The sequence below is a fragment of the Acanthisitta chloris genome, unplaced genomic scaffold (assembly GCF_000695815.1).
Source record: "Acanthisitta chloris isolate BGI_N310 unplaced genomic scaffold, ASM69581v1 scaffold9624, whole genome shotgun sequence".
NCBI classification, from domain to species: domain Eukaryota; kingdom Metazoa; phylum Chordata; class Aves; order Passeriformes; family Acanthisittidae; genus Acanthisitta; species Acanthisitta chloris.
The window spans coordinates 13026-40513 of record NW_008669052.1 but is presented as its reverse complement, the minus strand read 5'-3'; the positions used below and the strand labels follow the sequence as shown (position 1 = coordinate 40513).

The following is a 27488-nucleotide window of genomic DNA, read 5'->3' as shown; positions in this document are numbered from 1 at the left end:
CTTGGAAGCATGTGGAGCTTCCAATATATCATTCAGACCACTAAATTAGACTTTCTCCTTTCCCTCCCTCCCCTCCATGTTCCAGTAAAATGATAAGAGGGAAGAAAGAAATTACAAGTATATTTAGTCCTGTCTTTTCACTCTCTTCTCCCAAGAGATTTCAGGGAATTATTGTTAAGGATTGATACCCAATTTGGCTTCATGATGCATAAAATTAAGAGATTGCCTTCAGCTGAAAGGCAAAAAAGCTGGAAGGTTATTAGAAAATCTAGGAAGAGAGTAACTATATAAATAAACTATACCATAGTACACTAAGGAGCTGATCACACAGCTCTACACTAATTTTGTCTTACTGGGAATACCAGGAGAGAAATTGTTTTTATTAATTTATTTTATTCCTATTTTAGTGTGTAGCTGGATGACCCATCCCATATTTCATGTAGGTTCCTTGTGGTGAATCAAGGAATTGAGTGACGGGGAAGGATTATTATTCTTTGTGCATGTCATTTGTCCTCTGCTCTGTTAGCTCCCCTCTGCAGACTGGCAGCAAACTGTAACAAAGCCATGGAGCAGCTCAGAATTGTGGGTTTTTGTATCTAATCTGAGAGAGTTTTGAAGTTGGCCCTAACAGGATTGGAGTTAGCAGCATGCAGCAGCTGAAAATGTCATACTTTGGCTCTGTTGCTGAGCTAAGTCTTGCTATTGCCCTTTGTTATTCTCACATATCATTTTATTTTTAGGTGGCATTGTTTATGAGGACAGAGAGAGGAGAGATGAGAGACAGAGAGGGAAAGAAAGGTTGCTGGACTGTCAGCATTAATACACAGAAGGAATCTGGTGAGGTATTGAATCCCTAGTGTCTTCCTCAGAGATCTGGACATGTGGGTGGGTAAATGTTAAGATCAAGCATGAGCAAGAAGTTAACATCAAAGTGCTGACAAGTTATAACAAGGTTTTTAATTTATTACATTTTATGGGGTAATATGGCCTCATGTAGATTCTGGTTCTTTGCATGCTTTGTTGCAGGAAAATGTTCTGATAAACTTGCAGCAGGGCAGGATGCTGCAAAATTAAGTGAGGAATTGAGACAGGTAAACATGCCAGACGGTATTTCAGATGGGCTCCATCATGTTATCTTCCAGGAACAAACGTGTGGGCTGCAGTAGTATTTTAAGCAACAAGCTCATTTGGACTAACATAACTACAGGCATTTCAAACAACTGGGTAGACAGTCATTTAGTAGGTGAAGTTCAGTAACAATTTGACAGGTTGTGCTTTAGTGTCACTCATCAATCTGATCATCAAGCTAGGAAATATTTTTTTTGCAGCTTGTCCAAAATATCTCGGCTTGGGAGAGCATCAGCTAAGATGGTTTCTTGGGTGGTTTTGAGAAGGAAATTGCAGAAAACTGAGAATGAAGGACATGGGCTCAAGTAGTAGTGATCGTTTTAGGTGTGTGAATTTCTTGAGGACTGCAGTAATATAAAAATGCTGTGTATAATCTTTCTGTGCTATCAGTAATAACCAGAGCACTTCAGAACACACAGGAGTTTAGAAACTCATTGGTTGATAGTGTTGGTTGACCAGGACAGATTTGCCATATTCCACACCCCTCACCTTCCCTGCCTCTCCCCTCATCTGCTGAGCAGAATCAGAAGAGAATAATATTGCCACTTGTTAAGTCATTTAAATTTTGCTCCATTTGAGAGGAGGAGGAGTTTTGGCTTCAGAGTGTGGAGTTTTTTGCAGTTATGTTGTGGATGTGAAGGGAAACTGTGGCAGAGATTCCCTTCCAGGGGGAGCTACCACTCAGTCCCTGTTTCCCTGCCAGTCTTCAGGCTTAGTGGAAGCATATGCATGCCTAGGGTAAAAGGGCACAGAAATAAGAGCTGGAAAAGATCTACAGGCCTATCTTAACTACTTTTCTGTCAAAGAGACATTGTTTCCTATAATACAATCTTAAATCCTTTCTTCATTAAAATTTTAAACCACTCAGCTCCGGAGGAAAATGCTTCGGTTCTTTTTTCTCCTTAAAAAAATAATGTGCATGTGTCTAACTGAAACTGCATTGTTATAGTTAAAAATACCTTCACAGGCTGCTTTCTAACGAGCAATTTTTTACTTTTTTTTGTCTGAGAGCAGAGTGCTTTTTCTAGAGCAGTGGAACAGCTCATGAATAGTTAATTGGAGCGATAGCCCTACTTGTGTGCTTGAGTAACAGTCTTGGTGGAGAACTCCTCAATCATGCAAACAGGGCACTGCAGCCTCAGAAGGAACAACAAGGATGGGAGACACTGACAAAATTCACCATCTCATTCTAGTTGACTATAAAACCGAAGTGTATTTGCTTAAGACATCAATATCCAGAGTAATCCAGATTTTAATTTTTTTTCTGCAAACTTTTTTTGTTTTCAACACATAATCCCCATTAAAATAAATTTGGGCTAAGTGAAATTAGTGAAGGCCTTGCTTTCTATGTAAGATTTCATGTTTCTTTTACATTGTCTGGATTTCAGCTATTTGCTTTATCCCAGTCATCTCCTTCACAGCATTGGAATTTAAATATGTCTATCATGTTTTGTTAATAACATGGCAGTGAATTGAATTACTCTATTTTTAATGAAAGCTCTTCAGGTTTAATGAGTAAAGAAATAATGTAAAATATAATAACCCAAGCCTTAATATTTTCTTGATCACAAGTCAAGCCTTCTATATAATTTATTAAAGTGGCATGTCCTTAAATTTGAGGTCAAGATTTTGCAGGCTTAGCAGAGATTTTTTTATGCATAAGGGAAAGATGAAACTTTAAAAATATTATTTCAGCAGTTTCATAATTTAGGCATTGTGACCTCATGCTCTAAGAATAATTATGGTGCATCACAATCAGCAGGTTATCAATATTCATTCTTAGGCTTCTTAGACTCTCTTTGTATCAGTTTGGGTGGGTTTTTTTCTTTTCATGCAACCTTAGCACCTTTAAAATAACTAATAAATGCCTTAAGGAGCACAGTTAGTTGCATTATTTGGAGGTTGTGCTTTAACCAGTATCTACAGTGTTATGAAAGCCTCTTTTATTCTGGTTTTTCCTGAAGTTTCATGTAGTTGTTATACCCTCTGCTGCCAGGTGGGACCAGTGTTTCTAAGGAGCTATCACAAGGATCACAGCAGCAGTGGCTGCTTGGGGAAAGCTTAGCTATGCTTTAACTGTGGCCACCAGGACTTAGTTGTGGCTGTGTGGGTGGTTCCTGAAAAAACTGGGGTGAGGGAGATGTGTGGTTGGTTGACATTAGTTTAACCTGTAACTACAGTGTCAGAAAAGACATAAGAACAGACATGAATCTCTCTGGCTGCTTAAAGCTAATCTGTGGCTTTAAATTCAGTCATATTGCATTGCCCTATAACAAAGATGATCAAATGCTGAGTGCCAGCTCCAAGGAAATCCCAAATCAGTGGTGTGGACACTTCACCAGTTTATTAAAATTTGTATCCAGCATCTCTGATGAAGCATTAAATGAAGTTCTCCAACCCACCCAGCCAAGAACAGCTGGCAGCAAGACAGGACAAACTCTCCTGTCTGTCCTGTAAGTGCTGCAGAGATGGTCAGCAGGCACTTGTGGTACTTCTGCCAGAGTAGCTGGTCAGAGGGCACGACCTGGCCTGACAAGGGCACAACTGTTTACAGGCATCAAGGACAAGAGTGATTCCTCAGAAGTTCAAGAATGCAGAGATTCAACTCTGCAGAAAGAGTAGAGCTCATGCTTTGAAACCTGGTGTAATGATTCACTTCTTAGAGGAAAGAGGTTTTACCCCAACCCTGGCAGTGTTCACAGCCAGGTTGGATGAGCCTTGAGCAACCTGCTCTGGTGGGAGTTGTCCCTGCCCAGGGCAGGCAGTTGGGGCTGGCTCTAATCTAAAGTCCATTTCAACCCCTACAATTCTATGATTCTATGGAAAAGAAGCTTTCACCTTTGCTGGACTAATGGTCAGCAGACTGGAGGTTTGGTTTGGTTGAGGAATAGTTTACACGATCTCAGAAAAATTCTCAGGAAAGCTGAGAATAAAGTTCTGTATATTGCTTTTGTCAAGCAAACCAAAGGCTGTAATACCATTAATCTCAAGGGTTCAACCCCTACAATTCTATGATTCTATGGAAAAGAAGCTTTCACCTTTGCTGGACTAATGGTCAGCAGACTGGAGGTTTGGTTTGGTTGAGGAATAGTTTACACGATCTCAGAAAAATTCTCAGGAAAGCTGAGAATAAAGTTCTGTATATTGCTTTTGTCAAGCAAACCAAAGGCTGTAATACCATTAATCTCAAGGGTTTCTTCAGGCTTTGGCAAAATTCAGCTGCTTGGGCAAGCTATTGAATTGGCAGCTCTGGCAAGTGCTTTCAGTCAGGGCAGAACATCACAGCTTTCCTCTGTCAGAAAGGCATGAGGCTTTGTCCCTGCCCCGATCCACCTTGGTATCTTGTAGACAGACCTGCTTCTTGACATATTTGGTGTCTGCAACAGGGGAAACTGTGTTCTGGGTTACAGGGTTGGGGGAATTTTCAACTTGCAGCAATTTTCCATCAAATCCAAGGTTGCAGAGCTGATAATCTGCAACTCATTGTCAGCAAATGCAGTTGGTTCCCAAATGTTTGAGGGCAGGAGGGACTGACTCTCCAGTTGATCCTGCCAAAGTGCTTGGCCTTAGTACTTCTGTGTGGCAAACTTGAGGTCCTGCTTCAGGCTCACTCTGCTAGAAAATGTGCACGTTAGTGGTGATGTGGTTGATGTTTGGAGGCAGTTTCTGCTACTCCTGCAGTAAGTCACTTGACAACACAGTCAGGAAAGAGGATAACAAAAGGCAGAGCAGCGTTTTCCAGATTAAAGCAGTGTTTCTGGAGTGAAAGAAGTGTTGAACTTCAAACAAGTGCTTGGTATGCATTTACTTTTATTAACATTCCTCTGTATGGCTGTGAAATTTGGATAACAGCCTCGTTTCTTCCAAGCATTAGCAAGTTCCTCTTGGACTGGCTTTGAGTCTTTGCTGGTGTAAAAAGCCTGGAAAAGGTTTTGGGTGTCAAGTTCTTACAAGTGTTTTCAAACAGCTTAGAAACACTGTTGTTGTAGATACAGGAGCACAGAAAGAAAAGGATGGACCATGTGTTGCCTGAAGCCACTTTCTGTGGCCTCATTAAAATCAGAATGGCAATCCAGGAAATCTTGCAAGGAAAGTCCCCATTTGGAGTCCAAAACCACACAAAAGATGATGACATTATCCACTGTGTGGCCAAGCTTTTGCAAATTCAGTAACTAGGCATCCATAGGTATGTGCAGAACTAGAACACTTGGGAAAAAACCAAACAAAAATAGGTGGATCAGATGAGTATCAGCAAGTGTAATTTGCTGTAAAAAGTTCCTGGTTACAGTAGCAAGTCCAGTAGAAGCCTAGACAGAGCCTAAGGAGGTTTTTATGTAACTGAGCTGTCTGTGTTCCCGCCTAATAAGTTTTGAATGTCAGCCAAACTCCAACTAAATCTGACAGTGGGTAGCTCTTCCAGCTATTCAATTCTAGCTGTTATCTCTTACCAGTTCCATTAAAAGAAGTGACTGGAAGGAGGAAAGGCACCCAATTAATGCCCCCCACTAGAGGAAAGGGGCTAGTTAGCATTTTTCTATTTAATGTTGCAAACAGGAAGGAGAAAGACATAGGAAACAAGGTTTGATTTTTTTTCTGCTGTCAAGTAACAACTTAATAATTCTTGAAAAGAGCCAAACCATTTTCATATCCTTTGGAGCTCAGCACTTGCTCTGTTTTGTGTATATTATTTGGGAATACAGAAAGCAGATATGGGAGTAAGAAGTTGTAGGTCTCTTGTTGCTTTGTGACGGCAGTGAGGTCCCATTCCAGGAGTTGCATGGACTGGTCTGAAGGATTAAAGGTGTCCAAGTGGGAATGATGGAGTCTTCTTGGGTCTTCCAGCCATGTAATAAAATTAAGTTATGCTGTGATTGCTGCAGTGTTTGAAACCATGGGTGCTCCAAGGTTACTTTTTGTTGAGTCACCTTCTTTCTTCCCTAAGTGCTTATTCTGCATATTGCACACCTGTTTTTAGCAGAGATAATGTTGATGGCTACAGGAGGGGAATAAAAAAAAGCAGATTGTTTTAGAATAGGCTGAAATTCAAGGCCAGGTTGAATGGGGTTTTAAGCAACCTGGTCTAGCAGAAAGTGTCCCTGCCCATGGCACTGGGGGTTGGCACTAGGTGGTGTTTAAGGTCCCTTCCAACCCAGTCCATTCAGTGATTCTGTGAAATTGCTTAATGAAGCAACAAATGTGTGTCATCAGGTTCTTTCTGTTTGGTTTTAGTTGCACTCTGTGTGGGACCTCTTGTGTCAGTGAGTAATATTTGTGGTATAAGAAAGAATGTAAATATTGCAGTCCTTGCTAAAGAAAACTGAAAGTCTGTGCCACAGTGAGCTCTGGGTGGTGGTTTAGCAAGTAATACTGTTTGCTCACTCTGGTATACACCTTGATTTCTATATAAATTGTGTAAATTTATGCATAAGCACATAATTCTGCATACTCAACTGTCAGTTTGCCTCTATAGTCATGTGCTTTTTGTGCATGGACAGTTAAACATCCTTTTCCTGAAATGGAAGGGATGGTGGTAAATTTAATTATTGTACCAGCTCTTCTTCCCACTGAAGGTAAATGCAAGCTGCCTTCCAAAATCAAGGCCTGCTATATATTGCAAGAGAGTTTTGACAGTATGTAGCAGAGGATTTAGGAGATGAAATAGGGATGGTTGAGTTGTAGAACATAACTTTTCCTGGTCTGGGTTTTGCTTCGTGCTCCCATTTCCTTTTAGTCTTTGCTACATGGGTTTCAGCTGTTCAGCCAGAGAGAGTGGTAGGTGCAGTACTGTGTATCATTAGTATGTGAGCAGTAGAGTGAATTTCAGCTGAATAAAAATGAATTCTTTGACTTGCAATTGTGAACGTTTCTAGTTTGCCTTGACAATCCTGTCAAGACAAATTTGAACTTTGTCAGCAATTGTGATTGCTTGTGGGAGAATTACCAAAAGCCTTTGCTCTAGGTATCAGTCAGTGATTGCAGCCCTCATCTGCTATTTGACCAAAATTTTCCATGGCACTCAGCAGGCTATTACTTGTCACTCTGACATAGAATGGAGGAGTATTTTAATTGATTTAAAAGTTAAAATTTATAGTTATTTAATACAGTATAGCTGTATTACATGTCAGCAGTTGCACTTGCTGTGAAAATAGGGAAAGGGGAGTTGAAAGGACTTGGGGTTTGGAATATATTAAAACCATATGCGACTGATTCTACCTTCTACAGGCAATCAGTAGAGTTTTTATTGAGTTAATGGGCACAGAGGTTTCCTATTATGTAATTGTTGTTGATTTTAAAAGGGTTTCTTGAATGCTAACTGTAAACTGTTTCTTCCAAGGTTCAGTAGTACTTCTGCTTGAAGTTCTTGGCTTTCATGGCAAACTCTGGAACAATTGCATTTTGGATCTGATCCTGTTTTGTTTTATGATCTAAACTATTCCTCAGTCATGGTCTCCAGGTGTCTAAAATAGGTATAATTATACCCAAATCTGAGGGTTATGTGAAATTAAAATTTTTGAACTGGTCTAAAGGCTGTATAGCAGGAGTGCAGTTGGTGCATTTGCAAACATGCAGGTTATGTATATTCTGGAGTATGAGATCAGATGCTCTGGCAATGTTGTCTTCCTAGTTGCTCTTGTGGATTTAAGTAGGCAGTGTCTTTCTAACTGGTGATGAATAGTTTAAAACATCTTTTTCTAAGTGTTCATTTCAAAACAAGCTCATTTGCATGAATGGGAAGAGGGGAAGGTGCTACAGAGATGAGTGGCTTGTATCTCTCTTCCCTTCACTCTCCTCATTGTTCAACTTGCCTGTTATGAAGAAAAATGGGAAGAATATCTGCATTCCTTCTACAAGAGCAGGATGGGAAATAGGGCTATTGGATACTCATTAATGTACCTCTGTTTTGGCCCATGCTGCCTGAACATGCACGTAAACCATGGGCAAGGGAAAACAGAGGCACTTGGTGTGTGCAAATAATTGTGGTAATCAACAATATCACCACCAACTGTAGTAACTGTACTTTACCTTGGTGTAAATATAAGAGTAAGAATCTCTGCAACTTGTCACTTTGTGTAGTGGAGGTGGGACATGTGGGCAGTGATGTCCCTGTCTGAACTGGAGCTGCTGCTTGCTGTGTCCTCTGCTAATCACAGTTTTTAAATGCAGATGCAAAGCCTGAGGAGGCTGTTTCACCTGTGACAGAATTCATAGGTTGGACTAGGATCGTGGTTATCAGAGGAAATCCAATTGCAACCTGTTGGTAAGCATCCTGAGAGCCAGGGACACTGGGAAGGGAAGCAAGTCTTAGGCTAAGTTATACTTGCTGGTAGGCCCAGGCAAACACCACTGGAGATGTAATTGGCCAAGCAATGAAGCCACAGTCAGAAAAAGGATTGCTAAACAAAGACAAGCTGCACTGCTCATAGAAATTGGCCACATGGCAGTCTTCCTGAATACCTGTTCCTGTCCCATTTTTCCTCCTTTGCTTTTTCTCCTTCTCCTAGAAGCTGACAGGTGTGAATTCTGCATCCATTTGCCCTGTATTGCTTGCTCAATGCAGGCATGATCTGCTCACCATAATCATGCATGTTCCTCAAACATCATGCCTGGGTTTTGTTATACTGCCAAAAGGTAGCAAAAACCCATGAAGGGAACAGTACAGGAGACAGAAGTGAAAATCACTCTAGATTTTCCACCTTCTAGCTTTAGGGAGATGTTTGATTTAGGCCATTGCACCAGGAAGATGGACAAGACAAATTTCCACACTAACTCAACATCTGTGTAACTAGAGCTGCAAGAGTTGTCTTATTTCTTGTATCAAGTAATACTTTTATGCATTTAAAATGCCACGAACAGGTTGAATTTCTTAAAATAGAAAAAATGTTAGTGAAAATGAAGCCTTCATTATTTCAAATAGTGGGTTTAGACATGACAGAAGATGTTTCAAAATAATGTGACTGTTTGTCTTTTAAAATATCTGTTAATCAGAGATAGTGGTAAAGTTAGAGTTTGTCTCTTACTGTATCATCTGAAACAGGTGCTGGAAACTTCCAGTAAAACGTGAAGCTCTATGCCTAACCTTATTAAAGACTATTACTTTTTTATTAGTCTTCAGCAGATTATTTCTTTTCCCAACCCTTTTGCAAATGTACAGAGAACTCTGCATGTCGCAAGATAGTTAAGTCTGTTCATGTCAGGAATTTCTCTGCTACACTTATGGGCTTGAGTTTTATTACTCAGTTCTGTGTGGTAACTCATGCTAAATAATATTGTGAGCTGTCTGTTGCCTTTGATTTTATTTTTTTTCCCTATATCCTGTTTAGGAAGTTTAGATTACTGTGCAGACTTTCCTCCTTCCATTTTTTGCCCCTGTGTGGGATTGTAATATAGGAGACACTGGTACTGTAGTGCTAAGACCTTGCAACATCCGTACTCATTTTGGCTTGTTGGATGGGGGAGTACAAGGGAGTTGAAAGGCCAAACCCCCCATTCCATCTTCCCGTTGGATTCTTTCATCTCAAGCAATAATTATACATGTTGCCTCTTGAAGCCTGTGGGATTCTCATATGAGTAAAGGTCTGCCCATACTGGGGCTATTATGTGACAAGTTGGAAAATAGCCTTTGTTCCCATGGAAACCTTTTTTTTGTTCTTTGGTGCATTTTTTCCCCTATGGTTTCATGGTTGCTCTGGAGGTTTTTCTGTTGTGGTATTTTAATCCCTAGTAGACCATGGGTGGCAGTTCAGCTTACATTTTGCTATTATGAAATAATTAAATTTTTTTTTAATTTTATTTGATTATGAAACCCTTGTAAACTTTTAATATTGTGTGGTTTGGGCCTTAATGGGGTGGTGGTTTCTCTGTAAGCATGTCATGCTCTTAGAAGATAAAGCAAACAGTTTGTAATAGGAAGGTATGTCCAACTAGACCAAACTGCTTCTGTTATAAACTAATATTTTAATATAGGTATTATTTTATGCCCAGAGAGGTAGGAAATACCCCAACCCTGGCAGTATTCTAAGCCAGGTTGAATGAAGCCTTGAGCAACCTGATCTAGTGAGGAGGTCCAGGGCAGGGGGTTGGGGCTAAATGATCTCTAAGGTCCATTCCAACCCCTAAAATTCTATGATTCTATGGTTCTTTTAGGATTTTGGGGCCAAGCCCTTGCCAGACACACCAGGTAGATTTTTGTCTCTGCAACAGAAGGGCATTTATTAAGGTCATTAATGGTCAATACTCTGGTCATCAGTGTCATTTCAGGTTGTAATAAAGGTTTCATAAAATAAGCTTTTAAGCAAAGGGAGGTATTTTTAGGAGTTGCTTGTTGAGACTTTGAGGGAAGAATATGAAAAAAAGTAGAGCTTTCTTTTGAAAAGAGAAGGCTCTTCTTACTGGTAGCATCTCCCTACATTTGGCTTCTGTGTGTATTTTTCTTCTTCCTTTCTTATTCCATTTTATTTTGTCTTAGAAGTCTTCAACAGCAGAGCAATATAGTCATGCAGTCTTGCCTTGCCTGTAACTCCTCATGATAATGATTTCCCACTGGTGCCTCCATCAGCAGATGAACCTCACTTGAATCATTGCATTTTGTGCAGCTTTAAAATATTGCTGACTGAGAAAGCAGCAGAGCCTCACCAGGTAAACACTACTATGCTCTCATATGAGAGTTACCAGGATTTATATTGGCTCACATATTTTTTCAGTGGTGGAAAATGAGATGGTGCTGTGAAAAAATTGGATTTTTCAAAGTTGCTGTTGCCTGCTTTTAGTTATGTCAGGTGAGCAAGGGCAGAAAGAGTTAAACATCCACCCTGCCCCCCTCAAATAGACTTTCAATAATTAACTAGATCATTTTCCAGATAAACTGTTCCTGCCTTATCTTGCTATACATAGCGATTTATAATCAGCAGCACAAACACCAACATTGCATGCATTTAAACTGCACTAATTCTATAAGTGAACCAAATATGAAAAGGTAGAGCAAATGCACTTGTGAGGCTTTACTGGTGTTCTCTGCCTTCCGAAGTTGAAGGTTTGTTCCTGATAGGAAACTCCCCATCTAGGTTAACCATTCCATTTTAATAGATAACTATATTTATGTGCTAAAAAACCTGCAGAGCAAGTAAATTTTATTTCCCTGGGTCAGGTGTGTCTTGGTACATTGTGACAGTAGTTAGAGGAGAAAAGTGTATTGCAGAATAGGAGGAGGATGTTATACTTCTCTGATCACTAAATCAGTGGGTAAAAATTAGATTTATTTCCCTGGGAGATAAGTGCTCTTCAGTTGCAGTCCACCAGAACACACTTTTTTTTTATGCTTAAGTTATATTTCTCTGTAGTAAATTATTTGGAAGTAAAATTTGGGTAGCAAACTATAGTTGCTACCAAAAGATTTCAGAAGGTCAAGGAAAAGTCAAGGTTTACAGCAGGATGGAGGAAAATGTTGGGTCCTGTCAGGATCCACCAAGGTAAATGGGAACTGAAGGAGCATAGCACACTTGCTTCATTTTGTAAAATCAACATATGCCTTAAGGTTAAACTAAATCAGGAACCTGTTCACTGGTGACTACAGCACAGAACCCATCAGCTTCTATTTGCCAAATAAACATTGGAATTTAAATGCCTTTTTAAAACCCTAAGTGCATCCTTTTTAGATTTGCTGAGGCTTGGGAGAAAGGTTGGAGCCTTTTCTCTTCGTGCACATCAGAGTTTGCTTGTTATCATAATTAAGATCCAGGTATGAGAGTGTGGTGTGTGACCTTAGGCATTGCTAAATAAAGTAACTTCGTGTGAAAGCTGGAGGTGCTGAGGAAAGAAACCATCCAAGTTCTCAGTTTGCTTTTTCTTAAGTAAATGCACTTTTCCCTCTGATTCCTGCACCTTTTATCATTTCCCAAGATTAAAAAAGGTTGTAGTGTTTGAAGTGCAAACAATTGAAAGTTTTCTATCCTGGAATGCTACAGCTCTGTGCTTAAAAATAAATGAATATGTAATTGAGACTGACCACTAAATTAAATGCCATATCACAGCTACTGAATTTTCTCTGAGGGTTAAAATATACTCTCAAAGTCATAGGTGGCAAAATAAGTTTTTCTTGGCCAGATAGTTGTCCTTTTTTTAAATTACATTTAGTAGTGGAATGCATGACTAGTTCATCATTAGCTGAAACAAACCACACAAAAGTGAATAAAGGGTGATCCAAGTAAAAGCTTGAGGATCCTGAAGTTTGGGATGTTTCAAAAATAATTGATTTATATCACAAAATATTGGTTTTCTATGTCGCTTTTTGTCCTTAATTAAATTTCCTGAATATTTTACATTGGCATTTTTATTTTCAATTCATATTTTTAGCTTTGTTATTCTAGTAGAGAGACAACAAGTAATGAGTAAGAGCTCAACTAACCACTTCTATTACTTATGGACTGATGCAGTACTCCAGATTTCAGAGGAAGCATGCACTGCTTCAGATGTTTTGCTGGGCATTCTATCATCCATAATCATAGAGTCAGAGAATTTAAGGGTTGGAATGGAGCTTAGAGATCAGCTATTACCAACCCCTGCCCTGAGCAGGGACACCTCCCACCAGAGCAGGTTGCTCAAGGCTCATCCAACCTGGCTGTGACCACTGCCAGGGTTGGGGCAGCCACAGCCTCCCTGGGCAACCTGGGACAGGGTCTCACCACCCTCAGAGCAAAAAAACATTTTTCTAATATCTAACCTAAACTTCCTGCAGTTTGAATCCATTACCCCTTGTCCTATCATTGCAGTCCCTAATAATATGCACTAAAGCATAGAACATCCTAAAATATTTCAACTTTCTTCAAGATTTGAGTCTTAAAGTTTGAGTTTGTTCGGGTTTTTCTAGTATTTACTCTTAGAAACAATGACTGTAGCTTTGGTTTTAAGTTTGCAGGTTGGTAGTGGCCGTAAGACTCCACCTGCACATAGGAGTGTTAGTGTTGAGGCTCAGGGGTGGGTTTAGTTCCAGCAGTTCTTCCTTAGCTCAGTGTTCATGAGTTCCCATGTGACTGCCTTCTCCAAAAATCTGATCATTTCATCTCTGCACCTTTTCCCCTCTCTCTGCTTTCTTGGTCTGCTGACAAGAAGATTGGTTTATATAGTCTGACATTTAAGAAATACCATTTTCCAGTCTGCTAATCCTCTTTATTCCAGTAGTTGTAGGAGAGAGCCAGGGTGGTGCCTTCCCACAGTGAAGCTTCTTAAAAAATTCGGGTCACACAAGGAGAAATTGATGCTGGTCAGACATTAGTATTGACAATTAAAACTAGTAGCATGAAGCAAAATCTGGGAGATGATGCTGCGATGAACATCAATGTGTAATGGTTAAATAATCTATTGGACAGCTGTTGACCAGCATAACATTTCCTAAATGACTAGTAGAGTTATCTTGGGCAGTGAAATTAGTGTTTCTATGTGACTATGCCCAAAAATAGTGGAGGTGATGCAAAGAGGAGGTGGTTGTGCTATCAACTATGCTGAGTAAGCAATGAGTTAGAGGAAGGAAGTTACTAGGAGAGCTGCTAGAGAAGTGATCAAAGTGAAGCACTTAGGGGCACAAGACTAGCTGTGGAAACAAGAGGGAGTTCAGGGAACTATTTGGAGGGGAAAAAGAGTATATTCCCAGGGGAGCATAACCTTGATAATTTGTCATTTGGTTTTAGTGACACGTGACAAGGAGTTGTGTTGTCGTTCATTGTAGGAGTTACTTGTCTCCTTGGGTGTCATTGTCTGGCCTGCTCTCTTGAGGCTGGTGAAGGCCACACATGTGAGTGTGCTCCTGCAGCAGCACAACAGGCTTGGCAGCTCTTGGGTGGCTCTTGGTCAACTCTTAGCTTCTTCCTGACTGTCTGAACCTCCTTGGGTTTGAAAGGTGGGCCCAAGCTCTGGTCTCGGTTCTCAGCCAGACCATCCACATCATGGTTGAGAAGTACCTTCTGAAACACACAGCTCTTGCTTTAGACCACAGGAAGCTTGTTTCAGTATTTGTGTGTGCAAAGTTAGCTATCATGTTTTTTATGTACTGGTCTCCAGTAGATGACACTCACTGGAGGTTATGCCCTTAAGAAATGAGGTGAGAGGGTAGAAGGAAACTGCTGGCAGTCTCTGCAACTTGAATATCCTGATGATTCTTCCTCTCGAAGGGTTTGGGCATTTTCTTATGGTAAAAATACAATTCTGTGATCTCAAATTCTACCTTTGTTGCATAAGTTTATTGAGGAGTACCCAGGTTCCTTCTGGGTTTTACTGACAGAAACCTTCTCAATGAAAAAGAAGAGTCAACGACGTGGAATTAATAAGGACTCATCTAGATCTCATAATAATAAAAGTACTTGGAACAAATGAATTTGGAATTCATATTGTGGCTTATGCTTCTTTGGAGTGGTTCATTTTATCATCAGAGAGGCATCATTTGTTTAAACTGTGCTCCTGTATGACATCTGGTTTGAAAAGCATAATAACCTATATAATCAGCTTTTAAAATGCTGGATTATCTGTGGGTTTATTGACTCTTCTTTACAAAATCTGTTATTTCTAATTAATTCTCCATATAACTCTTACTAAAGCCAACTCTGAGAGACACAAATGAGCTTGATGGCAATGGCTAGTCAAGGTCAGCATTTAACTGCCAGCATTTGCACTGTTGAGGATAATAAATCAGGCTTGTTCTTAATCACACACCCTACAACGTGACAAATGTTAGTGGAGCCATCTAAGCAACCATTTTACAAATCATTTAGGAGATACATTTGGCATTGTTAAACTGCTCCATGCTGCCCTTGGCTGTACAAGCATTGTGATAAAATATGTATGCTCTGTTAGATCTCCTTTGTTTGAATCCTGTAGAGTTTGTGTGTGGATGGGGGGGTGTGTGGATGTGTTTGCTTATTCTTTTCCTTGTCTTGGGAGTAGTGAGAGAGGAGTGAAAGTAATAGCAACTAAGTAACCTCTGGAAGTTACTGACTTCTAAAAGTGGGGATTAGTATTTCATAGAATCATAAAATCAACCAGGTTGGAAGAGACCTCAAGATCATCAAGTCCAACCCTACTGTGGGTACTAGACCATGGCACTAAGTGCCACATCCAGTCTCAGCTTGAAAACCTCCAGGGATGGTGAATCCACCACCTCCCTGGGCAGCACATTCCAATGGCTGAGCACTCTCTCTGTAAAAAAATCTCTTCCTCATCTCCAACCTAACCCTCCCCTGGCAGAGCTTGAGTCTGTGCCCTCTTGTCCTGCTGCTGGTTGCCTGGGAGAAGAGACCAACCCCCACCTGACTCCAACCTCCTGTCAGGGAGTTGCAGAGGGTGAGAAGGTCTCCCCTGAGCCTCCTCTTCTCCAGGCTGAACAATCCCAGCTCCCTTAGCCCCTCCTCATGGCACTTGTGCTCGAGGAGTAGCCAACTGTGGGGCACTATTTCATATTTCTTGTGTTTTTAGTAAGGAGTTTATATTGAGTGGGTTGCCACCCACAAGGAATGTTCTGGGACAGCAAGAATCCATTGTGTGAAAGTTGAAAAAACTCCTCTTAAATATCAGAGCACCAGGTTTTTAGGCTCTAATTTGGTTTTGGGCAAACATGTAAATATCTATCCTTCCATCAAAAAAAAATGTTTTGACTTGATCTAAAGTTCAAGACTGTGCTGTTGCCCACAGATACCATTATATTTAGCATGTCATTCAAAGAGATATTTGGGAGTTGCCTAATTACTCTCCAGAGAGTCAAGTGTGAAGTTTCTAATCTTTTTTCTTTAATATTAATTCCTATTTGGAGCAGCTTCTTATTTCAAAAGGGAAATGACTTTTTACCTAAGTAACTTGGATTATTGTAGCTAAACTTCTTGTCTGCAGCAAAAAAAAAACCCAACAAATTGAGCTCCAGGAAAAAAAAAAAAAAGGCCAAAATTAAATTCATGTATACATCTCTGTTATAATCAACTGAATTTAACACTTAGTTTCTGCTTATAGAGTGTTACCTGCCTGTAACTTTTCCCACATGCCAGTTTACAGTAGGATTACTTGATAAAAATTTCTGGCATGTTGCTGTGGAAAATTAATGCAAAGGGAAATATTTGACTTGGAGCATGCATGAAAAGCACTTTCAGAGTGGGGAGTTAAGTGTAGTTTTTCTCCCAATACATATTATAGAATATAGAGCTATAATGATTAAATGATTGGTTTAATAAAGTGATTAATAGAAAAAGTATCTATTTGTGGCATAAACACTGGATATCTAGCCTTGAAATGAAGGCAGAGGTAGCTTGCTCACCAGTCAGATCTCAATGCAGATCTTGTTCACCATGGTCAAGTCACTAAGAAAGGGATGACAGCCTGAACTAAGAGAGATTTAGGAGGAAAAAGTGTCACCATCCGTGTGTCTTGGTGAGAAAGAAAAGCTTCCAAGAAGAGAATCATAGAATCACAGAATTTAAGGGCTGGAATGGACCTTACAGATCATCTAGTCCCAAACCCCTGCCCTGGACCTCCTCACTAGATCAGGTTGCTCAAGGCTTCATCGTACCTGGCCTTGAACACTGCCAGGGTTGGGGCAGCCACAGCCTCCCTGGGCAACCTGGGCCAGGGTCTCACCACCCTTAGAGTAAAATACCTTTTTCTCACATCCAACCTAGACTTTCCCTCCTTCAGTTTGAACCCATTACCCCTTGTCCTATCACTGCAGTTCTAACACAGAGTCCCTCTCTGGCTCCTTGTAGGCCCTTCAGGTATTGAAAAGTTGCTCTGAGGTCTCCACACAACCTTTTCTTCTCCAGGCTCAACAGCCCCAACTCCCTCAGCCTGTCCTCAGAATGAATGACTTAGCCTGAAGTTTAGCAATGTGATTTGTGTGGTTTTTTGGGCTCAGGCTTTTATTGTTTGCAGGTATGTACAAACACCACTTTTACCTTTGTATGAGGTATTACAGCAGCGTTTTGAATTGGCAAATCCTCTGGTATAACATGGGTGAGAGAGAACATAAGAGAATTTAGAAACAAGCCAAACATTGCTCATTAGAAGACAATCATAGCTAGAGGTGGCACAAATTGGAAGAGATTTAAGTACCAACAGCTAATATCCCTGTTCCCTTGCAATAAAGTATTGAGAACTGCTTCATGTTGGATACTCCTGTTATGAATAAAAATACCTCATTTGTGTTTCAGCCTATTCCACTTGCAAACTGATTAAGAGAATGAGTTAATTGAATTTTATTCCAGAATGTTGTTTCCACCTGTGATGCTGTGGCTGAGTAGTTGAATACATGCTTTGTATTCAAGCTGTGCCTCTGCCTTCCAGTTGTATTCAAGTCTTTAGAGAAGCATTGCATTAAATATGCTCTAGATTACGTCTTAGGTAGGCATTTAATAATAGTCATGGATCAACTGGTGTCTCAATGTGTCTTTGCTGGCTTTTTTTTACCTAATAATTCTGTGAAAGTGCAATTTTCTAGGGTAGCTTGTGTCTAAAAAAAGGCTCTCCCACCTTCTGCAAATCCTACATGACAATTTATTTTCAACTAAAAATAATACATAATTGCATATATATATATGCAGTATGTATATATAGAGGAGCATGTGTGTGCATATATATATAAAAATAAAAAATCATGCATGCTGCTGTGATACCCTGGAAACCTCCATTTTTCTACAGCAAGAGGTCTCTAACAAAATTACCTGGTTTAGATATTAGAAAAAAAAAAATGCACTGACCTTTCTCAGAGCAGAAAGAGTAGGAAATTTTTTTGCTAGTATTATGAAGAAATGGAAACAGGCAACATCAAAATTACAAATCCCCCGAGACATTTTGGTGTTATGTCAGAATTGAAATGTTTCCCTGCTCAGGCAGAATGCTGACGTTCGAAATGAAAAAAAAAAAATTAGAAAAAAGGAATTTTCAAGGTGAGTTTTCCAGGTTATCAACACTTTTTCTCTCTTTTTACACCTTTTGAAGAATTTTGTTTAATGAGAAGCTTAATTTTGGAACATGCTAGAGGGAGAAAGTCCCATTCTTTGCTTGAACACATGCAAAGGCAGAGCTAAATACCAGCGCAGCCTTGGCAAATCCTAGAGGAGTTGCCTGTCCTTAGGGTAGATTAATGCAGTGTGCACAGGTATGACTGAGTCGAGCACACAGAACCTATTTTAACATAGATTTGGTGAGGCTTTCGCTCTAACAGATGAGCTAATGCCATCACCTAGCAATTATCAAGTAGTGTGATGTTATGTAATGAAAGTATAAATAGCGCAAGGTCTAGAACCAGTGAATCTAACAGACTAGTGAGGAGACAAGAGGAGGAATGTGATTTGGAACTTTTTGATTAACATCTGAACATTGTTGTTTGAAAAGAAGTTTAGATCTGATGTTACAGTAAAGCTGTAGGCCATAGTTGTTGTGTTCCTTGATTTGGAGTGATGCTTGTGCTGTGCCCCTGGATAAATCACTTGGCCTATCTATACCTCTTTAAAGAAAGTTAGAAAGCTGGAAAAAGGCAAAGGGTGTTTCCCAGTGACTGATGAACAAATAGCCTGTGACCTGCAGTTTGAACTATCTGATTACTCCTGTACCAGTGCGATGTCTTTTAGAGTTGTTTTTGTAGTTCTTTGGCAGTGTTCAGAGAGTTAATGGGTAAGGAATGCAAGAAGTCATGTTCACCTAGAGAAGAGAAACTGTGTGGAAGGAGAGACTCTTCCACATCCCTACAGAGACTTGGGAAGCATCAGAGTCATTCATCTCCCTCAGGATTTGGCATGTTTCTCCAAGCACGCTGATTATATTAGGGTGGCGTTTCCACTTCCTGGGGGCAGAAAGGAGGGAGGAAACTCAGAGCATCATGAAATGTGACTTGGTTGTGAAGAGCCTTAGAATTGCCAGTGGAAAATAATTTCTAAGGATACCTTTGGAGAGTTACGGTTTTTAAAAAGCCCATCAAGAGAAGGTGGTAGATGATTGAAGTGAGGTTTGCAAGATGCATCAGTCTGCAAGACTTGGGGATGGTCTGAACCTCTGGTGCTGCTTTTCTGGCACCTACAGCCAGATGGAAGGGTCTTCTGCACTTGCAGAATCTAAAAAGACTTCAAAACTACATTGAAAGTAGAGCTGTTAAGTTACAGAAGTATTGGAAGTTAGCTCAAGGACCACTGCAGTGGTAAGCAGGACCAGGGGCACAAGAGTGCATCCCACTTTGCTGCACTACCTCATCAGCTCCCTGACAGGAGGTTGGAGTCAGGTGGGGGTTGGTCTCTTCTCCCAGGCAACAGCAGCAGGACAAGAGGGCACAGACTCAAGCTCTGCCAGGGGAGGGTTAGGTTGGAGATTAGGAAGAGATTTTTTACAGAGAGAGTGCTCAGGCATTGGAATGTGCTGCCCAGGGAGGTGGTGGATTCACCATCCCTGGAGGTTTTCAAGCTGAGACTGGATGTGGCACTTAGTGCCATGGGCTAGTAACCACGGTAGGGTTGGACTTGATGATCTTGAGGTCTCTCCCAACCAGGTTGATTCTATGATCAAATGGTCCAGAGGTTTTCATGCAGGTATTCCTTAGCTGTGAAAGCTTCAAAAAAATCAAAGAAATAGAAAGAACATTTATAGCTGTGAGGTTGCTGCCAGAGTGGTTGGTTTGTTTGTTTTCAGTTTTAATCATCTGCTACCAATAAATTCCACTGCCCTTGTGGTAATGTCTCACATTAACATTGATATATTACAGGTGTTTTAAAGCAGACAGTAAAAGTATTGCATTTACTAATTAAAGCAATTCATGTATTCAACAAAGTACTGCCAGAAAGGGTTGTGGTTTCTTAATTGTTAGGTGCCTTGAGCAATATACCTGTTACAAATTCTGAATTGAACTTTATATTACGGCCAATGTGATTTGAAATATTCATAGCTGATTTGGTTTGTTTGATTGTTTTTTACTCCAGCTCTTCATTGAGAAGTGTATCAACTGGATCTTCAAGACCTTCCAAAGTGTGTTTGGTGTGTGGAGATGAGGCATCTGGATGTCATTACGGGGTGGTTACATGTGGCAGCTGTAAGGTTTTCTTCAAGAGAGCAGTAGAAGGTAAGGAAACGCAAAAAATATCAACACAAAAGACAAAATATGTTCTTAAAAAAAAAATCAAAGCAAAAGGAATGTTTATATACACATATAAATTTTCTTACGTGTTTTCTGCTGATCATAAAATTGTGTTGTTAATATGAAAAAAAATCGTTGAGTGAGCTCCAATTAAATGTGGTACAATTATGTTGGATGTGCCAGGGTGTGCTGCTATGTTCACCTTCTAAAAAACATACCGGTTTGCTTCATGCCACTGTTGAATCAGGCTGCTTCTCTACACCCCTCCAAGTAGATTTTTGTAGTTTTTATCGCACATAGATACAGTTGATGTAAACATACTCTTGTTTCTCCTGTACTGGAGGATAAATGTGGTTGTCTCATCATGCTTTGGCAGCTTTACATGACAGTACAATTCACTCAGGTCAGTCACTGCCCCATGGGAATCTCCAGTAGTGCATCTGCTTCATCTTTCAGCCTAAGAAAAGTGTCTTTACAGTACTGTGGTAGATTGTGAGGAACCAGGAATGGATCATGGTGCTTTTAGAGATAATTTTCTTCATGAAAGACCAGGACTGTGTTTTGATAGGTTTATCATCATAGCAGTGTTTTGGTGACACCTCCCTATCTTATGTTAATTATGGTATGTCTAGTTTTCCCTGGGCATCTCAACAGAAAGAAGTTAGGATCACTCAGGAGTCCTACAGGACCTGTGGTAGGTGTTGTCTCTCTGTTACTTGGGTTATTAGGGTAAAAGAAATGTTTGACTTAGTAAATAATGCAATAATCCTTGACATGCAAGGGAGCTGGAGAGAGGGACTCTTTGTTAGGAACTGCAATGATAGGACAGGGGGTAATGGGTTCAAACTGAAGGAGCGAAAGTCTAGGTTGGATGTGAGGAAAACGTTTTTTACTCTAAGGGTGGTGAGACCCTGTCCCAGGTTGCCCAGGGAGGCTGTGGCTGCCCCAACCCTGGCAGTGTTCACAGCCAGGTTGGATGAGCCTTGAGCAACCTGATCTAGTGAGGAGGTGTCCCTGCCCAGGGCAGGGGTTGGGACTAGATGATCTGTAAAGTCCATTCCAACCCGTAAATTCTATGATTCTATAACTTCTTTAAGTGATAAAAAATAACTTTTTAATGCCTGATAATAAGTGTTCATGGCATGCAAAGGGCATAAATACTGGACAGGTTTTTTGAAGTCTTGGTGGATTGAGTAGATGTTCTTACAAGCATGGATGAAGCAGGAGATACCTCCTGTTTTATCTTCATGAAGAAAAACCTAGGAGGAAGAAAGTAGGCTCTTAATCTGGTGTCCAGCTTGTGCAATAGGAAGAGCAAGGCAGTGTGTGATGTGATTAATTTCTCCTGTGATCATTAGATCTCCTGCTGATGGCAATAAGGATTTAGCTCTGTGTTAAACAGACCTGGAGGGCTTGTGCGTCATTGAAGTCAAGACTTCATGTAATATCTCTCTATCAATCTATTTATCTATCTATCATCAAAAGTGCCAATCCAACTGAAATGAACTTCCCAAAGTTTTAAGGACATGGAAGAGGTCTCCCCCTGCTGAAAGCATTTTCTTACAGTTGTGCAAGAGCTGACCTTGATGCTTTCATTGCCCAACTTCTTCCTTGAGAATTTAGACACTTGATGTGGCATGTGAGCTGGAAAACCTTAGTTATCTTCACTGAGTGTTTTCCCTTTCTTTGGATGTCATTTCTGACATAATGTGATGGATATTCCTATCCAACTTCACATTAATTTATGAAAAATTTCCAAGGATTCCCTTTTGGAGTTAACAGAGTAGCAAAACTATGTTTTCAAGTCTCAGAAGCCAAAATTATTGGGAAAGGATTACTCTGTGATCAGGCCTAGAAAGAAATTTTTTTAAATGTAATTAAAAGTGATCAGTAATTACTGAAAGTTTACAAGTTAAGCCAAAAAAAATCCTCAAAAAATGAACTATAAAGCTACCCTGTCCTCACTGAAAATTCAGTGTGTTTTAAATTAGCTTAAAATGTGCTTTTTAGAGTCATTACATTAACATACACATTCCTAGCAGTGGTATGTGAACACTCCCTAGACTTCTGTTTGGTGTGCACATGACTGAGCTCTCAATGCTACCAGTAGCATTACTGTTATGCAAACACTGAAATTTTGCCTTGGCTTGCACTTCTATATTTTTTTTTCGTGTGTGTGTGTGTATATGCATAGAATTACATTGCAGAGCATCAGCCGCACAAAGGACGTAGCAAAAACCTAATATACATTTTTGGCTACAAATATCCTGAGACCATCAACACAAATGAAAGTTTGTGTAAGTAGTTTTGTAACAAGTTTATTGTGGAGGCATAATAATTATTTTTTTTAGTTGGGAACATGACCAATAAAACACCCTGAGGCTTTCTGTTTGAAATGAAATATTTGTAGTAATTATTCTGTATCATATGTTCATGAGCATGTTTTGAAAAGTATGATAGGTCAGTTCATGGTATAAATTAAAATATAACTAGGTGGAAGAATGACCTTAAATGTAGATCCTGAGCACACAGGTCTCAGCACTGAGCTGAAGGTGTGTTCTTGCATTCTTGTCTTTATTGTGAAGAAAACAGTAAAAAATTTCTCTGTGAACATAGAAACCACTTTCTGGGGAATTTATAAATACAGTGGCTATTTTATTTGGGGAAAAAAATTAATTTTTCCCTGTCTAAAAGATTGTGGTGAAAGAATAGAAGAGATTCTTCAACTTTGACTCACCATTTCCCCAAAAATCTTGTATATAGTCTTGTTTAAGGTTTTATATATATTTTCCCAGTTATATTTTGCACATTGTATATGTGTGTGGACACACACATATTTCTTTCTTGATCCACTAAACATTCCTCAGTAGAAAGTGGCACGAGAAGTTATGGTCTTTCAGAAACAGCCTCTTTTCTTCCCGTGGTTATTTAATACAGTAGTTACAGCTGGTATCATTTTCACAGAGCCACAGAATGGCTGAGGTTGAAAGGAACTTCTGAACGTCATCTGTCCATCCCTCTGCTCAGTCAGGACCACTTAGGCCTGGTTGCCCAGGACTATGTCCTGATGACCTTTGAATATCCCCAAGGATGGAGTCTCCACTACTACTCTATCAAACTGTGCCTAGGATTGGTTTTCCTCATGGTAAAACTGTTTCCTGGTGTACAGATGGACCATCCTATGTTGCAGTTCACATCCTCTTTGAACAGAGGGTCTCCTCCTTTAGTCATTAGGTTCTACTGGTTTAAATTGAAGTTTTATTTAGTTTAATTCAAATATTTATGTACTGAGAGTTCTTCAAAACGGAAGGGAAAGGACAAGTAATATAGTTGATTATGTCCCTGCTCATTGCAGGGCCCTTAAAGAACCATTCCAACTCAGCCATTCTGTGAGTCTGTGGAGTGGAGAGACAAATTGGATCAAAGAGCATGGAAGCAGAGGGAAGAGGGATTTGGAGAGGGACCACCCAGCTCTGTGGGTCTTGGCTAGAATTGCTGATGCTGTCAGCTCACCTTGAACAGCTTTCGAGCACCAGTTCCTTTGTGCTCCTTTGAAATATTATAAAACCAGAGGGATTATAGCGGAAAATAACAACTGTATTGGAATTTAAAAACAAGAAGCTAACAAGAAACGCAAGAACAAAGAGACTAAAGCTTGCATTTCCAATTATAAATCTGGTAATTGTATTCCCAGCAAATCGTATTTTGGGACTTGCAGGAAATGTCTGATGAATTTATGAGAAGGAAAGCTGTAGAGCAAAAAAAAAGTATTAAAATGGGTTTATTGGTGAAATTTTCAAAAAGTAATTTCAGGTGGAATTAATTGCAGGGCTGTAAATTTAAGAAGTACAAGTTTTGGTATCAAGCAGGCATGGACTTAGTGCTGAGTGACTTGGTGAAGAGGAGTCTGGTCTGAAAAATACAGTTTTGTCATTAATACAAATCTGATCTGCCTTGCAAACAGGAGAATCCTTTAACCATAGAAATGTTGACAAATGGTGCCACTGCAAAAGTTAAGACATATACTTGGTATACATTTTTACCTAGAATAATTATATTGTATGGTTTTTTCTGAATTACAGATATGGCCAATGATAAAATTATTTGAACTTTAATTTATGATCATTAATAGAGTCATATGCTGAAAATACACTATACTGTGAGGAAAGCTGAAGCACCTGGCCAGTCTTGTCTTCTCTTTTTCCACTGAAGCAGCTAAGGAGAGTAGCAGGCTTGAAGTCAGAAATCACAGCTGTTCTTGCGTATGCTTTGCATTTTTAGTCTTCATTTGTTCGAGTTCCAGACAAGTATGAGGTAATCTGTTCTAAATCAAAATTTATATTGTTTCCTAAGTTGCTAATCTTCCTTTGGCTTGAAGGTTCTAAGAAGGAAAGGGGTTTTTTTTATCTTCAAATGGTGCTAAAGACTACAGTAAAAAGGACCATTTTCTTCCAGTTATTTTGCATATTTGCTGAGAGATTTTTGGCTGCTCAAAATGGGCAAATTAACAAATTGTATTAGTTATAGGGAAGCTTGAAATAGCAGATTTTTTTCTCCTGGGGGTTCACCTTAAAGCTAATTCTGCTACTCTAAATCTGACAAATAGATTTCTCTTCACCTCTGAAGTAGAAACACAATCGCAGCAACAGAAGTTTTTAGAGTTGCAATTACTTTTTTTTACCCAAACATTTGCTCTTTGCGAATTTGAAGGGAGGGGTAATTTGGCTGAAGGAATATAGCAAATGTGCTCTGCACCTCAGTGAGCAGCCTGGTGCCAGAGAAATCCTACCTGTGCTGTGTGTTTGAACAGCAGGTTATCCAAGACTTCGCTTCAATAGTGGAAGGGATGAAATTTCTTGTGCAGCAATCTGCAGGGACTCAGCATAGCTGTGGGAACCGAGATTGCCTCGAAGATAGGGTTACGGAAAAGAAGTGCAATTCTTCATCTCCCTTTTGTGCTAGGCTACTCTGAAAACACAGACACAAAACATCCTGGGGCTGCAAGACCAAGGTCCAACCCAGCAGTCACCTTGCCAAGCACCAAGGCCAATCCTTGAGTCATAACCAAAGGGATTCAATGGGTTTAAGAGACTCATCTTCACGTGAAGGATTGCAAGCTCTTGCCAGCCTGAAAGTCAGTTTGTAGATAGATTCAATGGTAGATAAATTCAGGTTTTGGCAAGCAAAGGCACCATGCAACTGTTTAGTAATGGGTTAGATGCAGAATCATAGAATCAGAATATCCCAAGAATACTCTTGGGTTCGAGTGGCTTTAGTGTCTGGTTCCAGAAGGCCACACAAGAGGGAAGGCAACACGTGTAGGATGTTTTTTTCAGACACAGATAATCTTCCTATGGTTTTTCCATGCTCTGTATGTGAAAGAATTTTCCAAGGTGCTACAACCACTGCCGACCGCCCCGCTGAAAATGAAGAGAAAATAAAGCCTCTGTGTGTGGCTCCTAATTTATTTTTATTTTCATTTCAGTTGAAGTGGAAAAGTTATCAAGGTATGAGAAATGCTGACATACATAACTCTTGAATAATTTGCTTAATTAGCATACCTTCAATTTTTATAGAATACTACTGAAGAACAGGGACGTTTACCTTATTGATCACTTAAAGAAGTGATATTTTTTTATGCTGTATGAAGCTGAAATGAATACATAGCAGAAAGGCATTTTGCACACCATTTTGCAGTGTGTGCACCCATGAAATTTGTAGGTCTGTATTACTGTAATTAATTATACATACAGTTCCTCACTCTCCACTCTTCTCTTCATTCACTGTAATGGAGTCAGTGTTTTTCCATAACAGGCTGCAATTTTCCTTTTATCCACTTTCATAAGGTCGGTGGCCTCTCTAAATTCAACATCACTCAGTATAGATGTCCATATGTTTTCATAGAAATTTCTGTGTGGGATTTGAAGTTGACTCTGTTCTTGACCTGTTGCAAGAATCTGTTTTACAACCTATCAAACAGAAATATTAGGTGAAGAGCAAGCAGATGGGTGATCTGCTGAGGGCAAGTGAGCTGGTCAAATTCATGTAGCAGCTGCTACTCTTACTTGATATGCTATGGTTAATAGGTGTAAAATAAAATTTAAATAATTAAGTCATCATAGGTTTGAAGCTGCCACCAGCTTTCCATACTTTCAGAGATGTATAAAAAGGGCTTTTCCTGTGTCTGGCTCTGGCAGGCAGTATTGCTCTGTGAAATGAAGTCTTCCTTCTCCTCCTGATTGACTTTAGTTATAGGGGCTCACAGTTCAGGGTGCTGGTAGGAGCAAGGAGCTAAAAAAGTTTGCAGTGGGACCTCAAAAATGGGAGAAAAAACCCCAAGAAGCAAGAAGCGTGGCATAAAGAAAGGGAAGAGTAAAGAATAGAGTGTGTATTACAACTGAGTATTTTAAAGTTGGGGAGAGATGAAATGTGAGGAAAATCTTTTCCTTGTGGCTCTTGGAATACGTGGCCTGCATGAAAAGCAGTGCCTGATGCTCAATAAAAAATGCTGGATGCTTGGTGAATGTGAAGTGGAAGACGAGAAGACCAAGCATAATGTGGTAGCATTTCAGAAAGGAGGGGGTAGGTGTGGGCACCACCCAGGTGATAGTGTCTTCATTTGAACACAAGCACAGAATGGGTGAGTTTAGCAGCTGCAGTGCCACAAAGAACAGAAGTTGGTTAATAGCTCTGGAATTTATATGAAAAAATATTTTATACCAAGGAGGCTAAAAATCCACATTCATTCCTTTCCAAAAACATTAATAATTTCTTCCCTCCCCCAAGACTTTCCAACATATGCGGGTTTTTTGACTGCAGCTTATTTGCCATGTAAGCTAAGCAGGTGTTGCTGTAGAGAGGGACAGATGAGGGTGATAATTTAAATGTGGGCTGCTGTCTAGCCTTGAAAAACACACACACACAAGGCTAGGAGGGCTGCATGCAACTCTTCTTCTCCTGCACTGTGTTGTTTGTCTTTTGTTCTTTGCTTTATGAATACTAATTTCTAGTCTGCTTCATCTGTAAAATAATACACTCAGTAGGTGATAGTCAACCTGCACAAGCAAAATATGTAGTAAATGCAACATTGATGCAGTGCTAAGGTTGTTTTATCTTGGGTAAAAGCTTTCTATTGCCACAAGTGGAAGGAGAAAGACTTGGGGGTGATGGTTGACGAGAAACTCACCATGACCCAGCAGTGTGTGCTCACAGCCCAGGAAGCCAACCAAATCTTGGGCTCCATCCACAGGAGGGTGGCCAGCAAATCAAAGGAGGG

General features: G+C 39.9%; 1 protein-coding gene across 1 annotated transcript in view; it reads left to right on the top strand.

The window, feature by feature from the left end:
• The window catches only part of LOC103800797 (mineralocorticoid receptor-like), a gene marked incomplete at its 3' end in the record, with an annotated part of 119757 nt that extends 99560 nt beyond the window's left edge, over positions 1-20197 (top strand). The window contains exon 2 of the mRNA XM_009073181.1: positions 20058-20197. Coding sequence (XP_009071429.1) covers positions 20058-20197 — 140 coding nt within the window. The remainder of the gene's footprint in view (positions 1-20057) is intronic.
• Between the last annotated feature and the right edge of the window lie 7291 nt (positions 20198-27488).